The sequence below is a fragment of the Aulonocara stuartgranti genome (assembly GCF_965226115.1).
Source record: "Aulonocara stuartgranti genome assembly, chromosome: 11".
Classification (NCBI taxonomy): domain Eukaryota; kingdom Metazoa; phylum Chordata; class Actinopteri; order Cichliformes; family Cichlidae; genus Aulonocara; species Aulonocara stuartgranti.
In genome coordinates this window covers 13,772,464-13,782,870 of record NC_138947.1, presented here as the reverse complement: position 1 = coordinate 13,782,870, position 10,407 = coordinate 13,772,464, and the positions used below count along the sequence as shown (strand labels likewise).

Below are 10,407 nucleotides of genomic sequence, written 5' to 3'. Positions count from 1 at the left end.
ATCATTATTATTATTATTTTATTTATGTATATTTTTGATGTCCTTAAATCAGCATTTTGGGTTAGGTATCTTGAAATTTTGACTTAGTAACTCCACATTAAGGTTAGTGTTGTTGTGAGACTAACTCAATATGCTAACATTTTTTTCCTAGCTTCCACTAAATTATCCCTAGGTTGTAAAAGCGGAGGTAGGTGTGTGTGAGGATACGTTAATTAAAATTATACTTATGAAAAACATGACAAAAACTACTTTAAGTGGTTAATTTTACATTTGCAGTTACACCCAAAAGCATATTGTAATAAATAAATAAAACTCATCATTAGTATTCACCAGTACCTATATTTGCTAATTACACATTCAGATCAACTTAGACCATCGTATTTAGCATTCAAACAGATCTTAATCCATATTTTCACTGTACTGTACACCGAGTTTATGTGTGTATTGTATATATTTCACAGATAGATAGATAGATAGATAGATAGATAGATAGATAATCAAACCTGTGGCAAAAGGCAAAACAAAAAAACACCCTCTGTGATTGTGAAGTGTACTGACACAGTTTCCCAGAAAGCTTTGCGAATGTACGTATTTAATCTGCGACCAGCGGTACATCTGCGCCGCACAACCGGATTGCAAACACTCAAGAAAACAGAGGGACAAATCATTTTGTATTTCTATTCAAAGCGACTGAAACCTGCATTGGACGTCTTTAATTTTTTCTTAAACCAGTAGGACTCTAAAACTCTGAGGTATGTCAAAGTTACTGAGAAATCGCTCAGTAACGTCGGACCAACGTTCGATAATGCTAGCTAGCTAACATTGGTTAACTCCAAACACAGCCAGCGAAAACCCAAAGATGGAAGCAGACTTAATACTTCGCAGTTTTTATGAGGCGGTGATAGCGTGTGAGCAACTGAACACGGCCACGATTGTATCTCAAACGAGTCTGAGAAGAGCTTCTTTGTCAGAAACACAAAAATATGTCTACAGATGGATTTCTTTCAGGCTTGATAACGCAGTGAGGTCCATAAGTTTTTGTGTTGACACGCTTTTTGTATTTGATTTGTATTTGTATTGTTTGATAAATGAGTAAAACTAGTGTTAAGTATCTAGTGCTCAAATAATATTATTAAGTAAGGGGATATTAGAGACGTGCTTTTTTTATAAGAATTTAAGAATAAGAATATTGTTTTAGTTGCTGGTCGTGCGTCTGCAGTGATTGCTTTATAAGCCCTTAGAAAACAGTCAAAATGGGATCCTCAAGTTATGTAACCAGATCATTAATAAAAATAAATTCAGAGTTACATCAACAGCAGCAAATAAAGAACATATACCCCACCAAACTCAGTGACAACCTCATGTACCCTGTGGCAAACTGATCCTAGTTGGCTTTGCCTGTCCTCACAGTTTTTCCATCGATTGCAGATGTCTCTGGCAGATGAGCTCCTGGCTGATCTGGAGGAGGCCGGAGATGAGGGAGAGGATGGACTGTACCCAGAAGAAGAGAGGGACAGCGATGGAGAGCCGAACCAGGGAAGTGCAGACGGAGGGCTGGAAGACATCCCAGAGGAGATGGAGGTGGACTACAGTAAAGCTGAGAGCGTTGCGTCTATTGCAAAGCTTCGCAATAGCAAACAGGTGAGTTGTAACATACAAGAGCTTTACACATGTTGAGATTAGCAGTAAAATGTCTGCTCTGTTCTTCCCAGAGTGACTCTTGTGTGTTTTATAGTTTTCAGAGATAATGGACAAAATTTCTGAATATATTGGGAAGCAGCGTAAGAACTCAGAGGGTGAGTGTTGTTGTTATTATTATTTAAGGCTCTTCTCACTATCAGTTTCCATTCATTTCTCTGTTTTACTCTGTAAACACTAGAGGTGGGAATCACCATACATCCCACGATACGATATTATCACAATACTTAACGCACGATACGATATTATTGCAATTTTTTAAAAATATTTTGCGATATTCAGATTCTGTACATAAAGGTAAACTTTATCAATATTCATTTTATCTAATAACAAAGTCTCGCACTCAGTCTTTCTCTCATTTCAGTCAGTTTTATTGTTGACAAACCTGAACGGTTTGTATTACAGTCTAGCCCAGCTTAACTGAATGCAACCATCTGGTACAATTATAGCTATTCTGAACTATGCAATTTATGAAAACTATGCAGCCCCTTCAGCAACTGAAGAATTTGAAAGTAAATTAAAACAAAATATAATTTTACATTAAATAAAAAGGTTTTAAACTTAATTAGAATAAAACATGTCTTAAATTAAAATAAGTAAACTGTCATGTTTATTGCTAAAAAAGCTAAATACATTTGGACAGTGAAGGAATGTCAGGATTCTTGCTCAGAAAAAGGAGCTGATCAACATGCTCTGAAGTCAGAGCATGTTCCAGTCCACAAAAACCTTTTTTGTAACAAAATATCGATTTCTGCTGTCCCTGTATCGATACATTATTAGCAAACAAAATATCACGATACTACACAGTATCGATTTTCCCCCCCACCACTAGTAAACACATTTCATTTGAACTTTATGGTAACCCACAGTCGTCATGGAGTTGTTATTATTTTTTGTGTGTTTGCTTTCAGTCTCAGGCCCAGTCGAGGCCGACCCAGAGTACAGACTGATAGTCGCAGCTAATAACCTCACAGTGGAGATCGACAACGAGCTCAGTGAGTTGGCTTCTTCTCTCTGGTGATCCATAATGCTATGTTTTAAGATTTCGCTCTCTTCCTTATAACCTGAGATGTCCTCTGTGTTTCTGATCTGTTTCCAGATATCATCCACAAGTTTACCAGGGACAAATACTCCAAGAGGTTTCCAGAGCTGGAGTCTCTGGTGCCGGATTCTTTGGATTACATCCGTACTGTCAAGGTGAGCTAAACTATGTATTCATTCAAAAAAAGAAGAAGCTCCGAGTTGACTGTTTCTGTTTTTTAGTTAGATTTAGGATTTCTATTTTTAACAAAACTGACGTGATTAAAGAGTTTAAAACTGCACAGATTGAAAATTATGTTGCAGTTAAAATTTTCCAATTTCGGCTTTCAAATTTCTCTGTTTAACTGCAAGCAAACGTGTTAAAAAAATTGTTTCTTGTAGTTTGTTTGACCATGATGTTTTCTCCCCTAATTTTTCTTCTTTTTTGTGGTTTGTGTCTAGGAGCTGGGAAACAATCTGGAGAAATGCAAAAACAATGAGACGCTGCAGCAAATCCTTACCAACGCCACCATTATGGTTGTCAGTGTCACAGCCTCAACCACACAGGGGTAAGTTTATAAGATTTAAAGGCCCCGTCTCACCAGAAGAGTTTCATGTAGTTCACTGTGAACACTTCCTGCTAGAATCACCTTAAATCACTTACTGGAAATGAAAAACTAGGGGGTTGCTATCGCTGGGGGGCTGGAGCCTATCCCAGCTTAATGGGGAGAGGCAGGGTACACCGAGCACAGGTCACAGGGCTAACACACAGATGGGCAACTGTTCACATTCCTGGTCATGTTCACACTCATATTCCTACCTATGGTCAATTTAAAATCACAACCATGAATGCATGTTTTTGGACTGTGGGGGGAAGCCTAAAGAGAACCCACACAGACCAAGACAGCATGAAAGACCCAGAACCTTCTTGCTGTGTTGATTGCAGTTTTATTCCAGTTTTCTTCACTTAAAGAAAACTGGAATAGGTCAAGGAAATTGTAATCAGTGCATCTCAAAACTGAAGTGTTAAGCAGTTATTTTATAATAATCAGTGACAGTAGCTCATAGGAAAGGGATGGGGAAACTAAGTTAAGTTACAAAGCATCAATAAGACGTTCATTTTTTTTTTCTATTAGAATAAAAATCATTAACAGGTTATTTTTAAATAATAACTAAATGCACTCAGTATCATTCTTACTATTACATATCGAGAAGAAGTGCACAATCATACCCCTTCTCCATAAGTTATCAGTTTATATTTATCCAGCTTCCCTATTGATATAAACCTCAGTAATAAGAATACACATTTCTAAAAACAGAATATATATGCTACATAAAATTAAAATTATTATCATCATATCTTATTTTTACAATTGGATAAAAGCCATGTACTTCCAATTTTGGAATATTAATTGTAAAATCTGAATAGGTCTGAAACACAAACTAAACACAGTTTTCTTCTTTGAGTCTCATAAATGCCATAACTTTTATACCTCATTTTGAAGTGATTTATATTTGAACAGTTGCAAAATTAAAACTTCCTTCAGTCTTAAAAAAGTTACTTTGAATACTTCCTGTTTTCAAAGTGACCTTTCCTTTGAAAACTACATTTCTGCTCTTTTGAATTTCATTAGGTCTGTAAATTTCAGTGTTTTAAGCTATAAGAATAATGAATTTGTGTGATTGCTCATACAAAGAGTAGCCCGAGTAAGCTGTATAGGCAGAGATCACCCTCACTGATTTCTGATGCACACCTTGTCTTGCCGAAGTTGACAAGAGAAACAAGGGTTATCGATAGTAGAGCTTCAAGGAGGAAAGAGTTTGTGTTGTTATGTATTTTTGGTTATTACTGTAACTGAACGGCGACTGTGCCACTTGTGCCTTCAGGTCGTTGCTGAGTGAGGATGAACTGAAGCAGCTGGAGGAGGCGTGCGACATGGCCCTGGAGCTGAACCAGTCTAAACACAGGATTTATGAATATGTAGAATCCAGAATGTCCTTCATTGCTCCAAACCTGTCCATCATTGTTGGAGCATCAACAGCAGCAAAGATCATGGGTGAGAGAAATCTACTGACTGCACAGTGTTTACAAATGTACATCATCTTCACTGAGGATTGTTTCGGTGACTGTCCGGTCTCTCCTGTGGATGCAGGTATCGCCGGAGGCCTCACTAACCTGTCAAAGATGCCAGCCTGTAACCTGATGCTGCTGGGAGCGCAGAGGAGAACCCTCTCTGGCTTCAGCAGCACCTCTCTGCTCCCTCACACCGGCTTCATCTATCACTGCGATGTTGTGCAGTCATTGCCACCTGTCAGTGAATATATGAGCATAAACTGCATGAATGCATTCTGTTCAGCGTGACGGTTAACAGTGTCCTTTCCTCCTTCAGGATCTCAGGAGGAAGGCAGCTCGTCTGGTGGCTTCAAAATGCACTCTGGCCGCAAGAGTGGACAGTTTCCACGAGAGTTCAGATGGCAAGGTGAGTCTCTTAAAGGAACACCTAAGTTTTATAAATGCCTTGTGTATTAGAGCAGGGCGATCGTGGCTCAAGAGTTGGGAGTTCGCCTTGTAATCGGAAGGTTGCCGGTTCGAGCCCCGGCTTGGACAGTCTTGGTCGTTGTGTCCTTGGGCAAGACACTTCACCCGTTGCCTACTGGTGGTGGTCAGAGGGCCCGGTGGCGCCAGTGTCCGGCAGCCTCGCCTCTGTCAGTGCGCCCCAGGGTGGCTGTGGCTACAATGTAGCTTGCCATCACCTGTGTGTGAATGGGTGGATGACTGGATATGTAAAGCGCTATGGGGTCCTTAGGGACTAGTAAAGCGCTATACAAATACAGGCCATTTACCATTTAGAGCAAGAATAAATGTACCAGCAGATACAGAGATTATGATTTCTCTTGTCTGTTGATGTATATTTGGTTGGATTTTTCATATTTACATGCAAAATTATTTGCAACTGAGGAAATAATCAAGTTGATTTTTGTTTCATTTGGCTTAAAAATATTTGTCACTGTTTGCAGGTTGGCTATGATCTAAAAGAAGAAATAGAAAGGAAGTTTGATAAATGGCAGGAGCCTCCACCCGTGAAGCAAGTCAAACCACTGCCAGCCCCGCTGGATGGACAGAGGAAGAAGAGAGGAGGAAGGAGGTAAACAATCTGTCAGCTACCTGAAACGGGCCTGCCAGAATAGACTGCTAAAGAGGATTGCAGTCTGGAGATGGAAATTGACTATTATTGGAATCTTTTAAGAGGGAGAAGGTTACTGAGATTAAACTGATCTAACATTTATTTGAAAAAAGTTTAAAAATTCAGCAGAAACAGAACAAGGCATGACACAGATCAGCATCCTGGAAACCTGCAAGAAGCTTACGTAACTTTCATAGCCAAGTTTAGACTACCACCAACGACTATAAATATCCAGTGAATGGCATAACCAAGCTCCGCTGCTCTTTTCCTGCAGGTACCGAAAGATGAAAGAGCGTCTCGGGCTGACTGAGATCAGAAAACATGCCAACAGGATGACCTTTGCAGAGGTCAGTACATATTTTCTCCGCTCCTGTTTTTAAGATTTGTTTTTAATCCAGTGATATTTCATGTTTCATTATTGATGTCTGACTATGATCCATAATTCATTTAGCATTCTTTTATTCAAAGATGCTTTTAATGAAGACAGAAGGAAAACCGTACAAATAGTTAATACAAAAAATAATAATATAGTAATATAGACATGTTACTAAATATGAAGACATGCAGGAGGAATCTCTTCTCTTCCTCTGGTTAGTAGTAATGTAGGGGTTTACACATTTGCCTAATAAGCAAAAGAGGAGACTGCTGCTATGGGCGATCCCTAATGAATAAGAAAGCAACTGAAAGCTTTTAGTAATTTCAGACCTGGGATGAATGACGACTCAAAGCAGCCTCACTTTTGGCTCGCACCAGCTTTGTGCAGCAGAGCCAGTGTAACAGGATGATGGGTTTGCGTAGGTTCTCAGTTATCCAGGTCATGGTAGTCCCTGAAAAGAAGGTCGCTGTACTTCATAGGAGAAACCAAACAACAAACAGATGACATGATGTACACAACAGTGGCTGTACAGGTTACATGTTTTATGACTGTTTACATTCACTGCTGCCATCTTGGATTGTGCAGTTGTGACTGATGGGGCTGCTCTGAATTTCTGAGTTGGAAGTCCGACGAGAAGGGGTTATTCCAGTTGAAAATTCCAACTCAAATAGAAGCCACCATAAAAACCTGAGACAGCTGTTCTGTTTTAGAGCTGAAGAAGTCTCTTGGTTGAGAACATCTTCACAAACTTAAGGAGGTCCAGTTCCTTTCTTTTCAAGCACCCAACAAGACAAGCTATTTTTATTTTATTTTGTACTCACCGAGACTTCCCCCAACACTCTGAAGGAGCTTCAGCAAGATGATTTTACTGCAGTACAAACAGTTTCTACTCTGGTCTGTTAATAAATGTGCAGTTTCTGAGCTGCTTATTGCTCTCTGTGGATGGAGACTTGGCTGTTATGAATGTGTCTTCGTTACCTTAAACCACTGTTTAAAAACGGTCCTAACAAGTATGAAATCCAGTCCTTTAAAAAGAACTTCACATTTGAAAAAGTCTAAAACGTATTGAATATTTTGCTAATAAAGAAAGTAAAGTCCTTTGATTCATAATGGATATAAATTTGAGAGAACTCTTACAGTAAAGCAAATTAAATTGGTTCATTGTTATATTAACCCCTGTTGGGGAGTGTTCTGTAATCCAGGCATGGACTTCATTGATATTTCGATGGTTAATTATATTACAAGGTAATCCTGCTCCAGTTAATAGTTTCTCCTGTGTTGTGTTGCAGATTGAAGATGATGCGTATCAGGAGGATCTGGGCTTCAGTCTGGGTCAGCTGGGGAAGAGCGGCAGCGGCAGAGTCAGGCAGGCTCAGGTCAACGAGGCCACCAAAGCCAGGATCTCCAAATCCCTGCAGGTAAATGCGCTCTTCTCTCCTGCTGGTGTTTGTATCTACATCATCTCTAACATTTTGGCTTTTGTCCACAGAGGACGTTGCAGAAGCAGAGCATGACATATGGAGGAAAGTCCACAGTCAGAGATCGTTCTTCAGGAACCAGCTCCAGCGTAGCATTCACACCTCTCCAGGTAAAAAGAAGCGGACTCATTAACTAAAGACCTGCCAGAGAGTTTGGGGTTTTGTTTTGTTTTTTTGTTTGTTTTTAAATCTGTTATTGTTTCCTTCTGCAGGGGCTGGAGATCGTGAACCCGCAGGCTGCAGAGAAGAAGGTGGCAGAAGCTAACCAGAAATATTTCTCTAACATGGCAGAGTTCCTCAAAGTCAAGAAGGAAGCTAAGATGTGAAGACATACGGACGCCCTGCACATGGACAGTTGCACAGTTGTGAAAGTATATTTTAAAATTTGGCTCACCTCGTGTTATTTTTTTTTAATTTTTTTTTTTTTTTAAACTTGTTTCGACTTAAGGGTTTTTTTTTTTTTTTTTCCCCATCTAAATAAAATATAGAGTTCACTTTGTAGGTATGTGTTCTTTCTAAAAACAAGAAACAGGAGCCTCCTCTGTGACATTTGAATTTATACCTGCTTGTTTTGATCTTCGATTTTGAGTGAAACTGAACTAATTATGTTGAATTTTGAGTTAATACAGAGTTTATTTTTACTGAAAGTAAAGCTGCTACGAATAAGATAAAATCCCCACGGTCACTTTATTAGGAACTTGCTAGTACTGGGTTGGACTCTTTTGTCATCAGAACTAGTTTACATTTTTATGGATCTGATTCAACAAGGTGATGGAAACGATCACACAGGTGCTGTAGTTATCAGCTAATGATCTAAATCTCATGTTTCACCACATTTCAAAGGTGACTATGATGATCGTCTGAGCTTTGTCAAATGTCCGTAACCTACTGGAAGCAGGTTAACATGCCATGACCACAGTGTACCCATCGCTGTGTCATAAAGGGACACGGTCAGCAACAGAACAGACTTTGCTTTGTGAGGAAAGCAGATGCAACAAGGTTGCATCATTTTACAGGTTAATTTAGGTTTTTTCTTTGTGTAGCTACCAAACAGCACTATGACAGTTATTTAAATCTGCAGGTAATGTGTAGTTACTTTGATGGGCAGGTGCATGTCAGGTGTGCTTACTGTAAGTGAAGCTAAACGCAGCAGATCTTAATATTATTTTCCTTATGTCATCTGGTATTTCTTGGGACACCAAAAAACAAAACAAATTAAAGGTGATGGAAAATATGTGGATCCATATTCCATGTAGGAATGACAGGACTTTACGCCACACACTGATGGATAATTTCTTAAAAGTATTTATTGAAATTTTACAATCCTGTTATAACCCCATTTATGACATCTCCCATGCAGAACTGTGATGAGAAAAATTGTAAATATGTGTTGAAATTCACATTTTAGCAGTTTCACTGACCTTTCTGTAAACCTTAAAAGCCCAAAAAATAGAATCTATAAAAGGCAAATCTCTCAGAACGTTGCTGCATTTTCCTTGTTTTTTTCCCCTCCCACATGCTCATCCCCCTCTTTTCCCTCCCACAAAAAAAAGCCTGAAAACGAATCACACACAACATAACCTGTGGTACAGAACTCTTCATGGTTGCTTAAATGGAAAACTGATTCGGTTTTAACACTCTCCCTCATTCAAACTGCCAGGAAAAGGTAGGATGCGTCCCATCCCAGATTAAATCTTACTGTTCTTCGGGCTAACACAATGGAACAACCACGGCAGACGAGACACTTTCTACTCAACCCACGAGTTAAATTTACCACCTGAATTTTAGGATTTCTGTTTCAACTCTACATGTAAACAGTTTAGTCAGTGCACATTCACTGTATAGGGCTTTCACTGAAATATCAGGTGGTAAACTGAACTCAGTGAAGTCTGGGATAAAGTAACAACAGAATAAAACCTTGGCTAAAGCTGGGAAGTTGACCCAACCAAACCCAGATTTATTATCTAATGCTGTGTGTACTTTTGAGGAAATGAGAGGTGACCTGGGTGTAGGTACATTTCCCTCTGCTCAACATGGCCTTTTCACACTGAGGGAAAATTAAACATCAAGTAGATTAATGTCTCAAATCCTATCTTTAAGAGTTGTTTACAAGTTTATTAATTTGTCACAAACATGAAGGCGCAATAATAATGCATTTTCCTTGACACGTTAACTTAAAAACATTTTATTTGTAAAGAGAGGGAGTCAGAGACCAGTTCAATTGCATAGCAATTTAATCCATGTCCAATAAGGACTCTTTCCCTGTCACAGGGAGAGGCCCTGTGGTCACTCTCAATCAGCGTTTTAAATCGACCAAGACAATATCAATAAAACTATTGATAACCGCTCACTATCTTCAATAGTGACCATATTTAACAGGCATTGTAGGATCTTAAAAGAAGCCATTCCTACACACCATGACTAAATGTCCACTGTACGTCCCCATTCTAAACCACCAAATTACAGTAAATACGAGATGGGCAGTTTACTTAATCAAATCCAAAAGTCTGTTCTGTGTCAAGTCAAAAGGCTTCCAGGCTGATGTCGGGTAGGTGGTACAGAGAATCGTGTTGAAACGGGGGGGGAAAAAAAAAAAAAGACAACTAAACATGAGAAACATGCATGGGGTAGGCTTTCCTAATGCCACATA

At 39.1% G+C, this 10,407-nt stretch overlaps 1 protein-coding gene across 1 annotated transcript; it reads left to right on the top strand.

Moving 5' to 3' along the window:
* The first annotated feature begins 582 nt into the window (after positions 1-582).
* prpf31 (PRP31 pre-mRNA processing factor 31 homolog (yeast)) lies at positions 583-10,339 on the top strand. Its single transcript, XM_082551950.1, has 14 exons — positions 583-752; positions 1,429-1,641; positions 1,736-1,796; positions 2,610-2,693; positions 2,798-2,895; positions 3,181-3,287; positions 4,606-4,775; positions 4,872-5,029; positions 5,109-5,198; positions 5,737-5,864; positions 6,178-6,250; positions 7,569-7,697; positions 7,769-7,867; positions 7,970-10,339. Exons 2-14 carry the CDS (start codon positions 1,429-1,431, stop codon positions 8,081-8,083), a joined length of 1,524 nt encoding a protein of 507 aa, XP_082408076.1. The 5' UTR covers positions 583-752; the 3' UTR covers positions 8,084-10,339.
* The last annotated feature ends 68 nt before the right edge of the window (positions 10,340-10,407 follow it).

Excerpts from the sequence above, each read along its gene's own strand:
- prpf31 (XM_082551950.1), top strand. The coding sequence starts at position 1,429 with ATGTCTCTGGCAGATGAGCTCCTGGCTGATCTGGAGGAGGCCGGAGAT. Across the intron at positions 3,288-4,605 it reads ACAGCCTCAACCACACAGGG|GTCGTTGCTGAGTGAGGATG; the intron begins GTAAGTTTATAA and ends TTGTGCCTTCAG. Across the intron at positions 7,868-7,969 it reads TAGCATTCACACCTCTCCAG|GGGCTGGAGATCGTGAACCC; the intron begins GTAAAAAGAAGC and ends TTCCTTCTGCAG.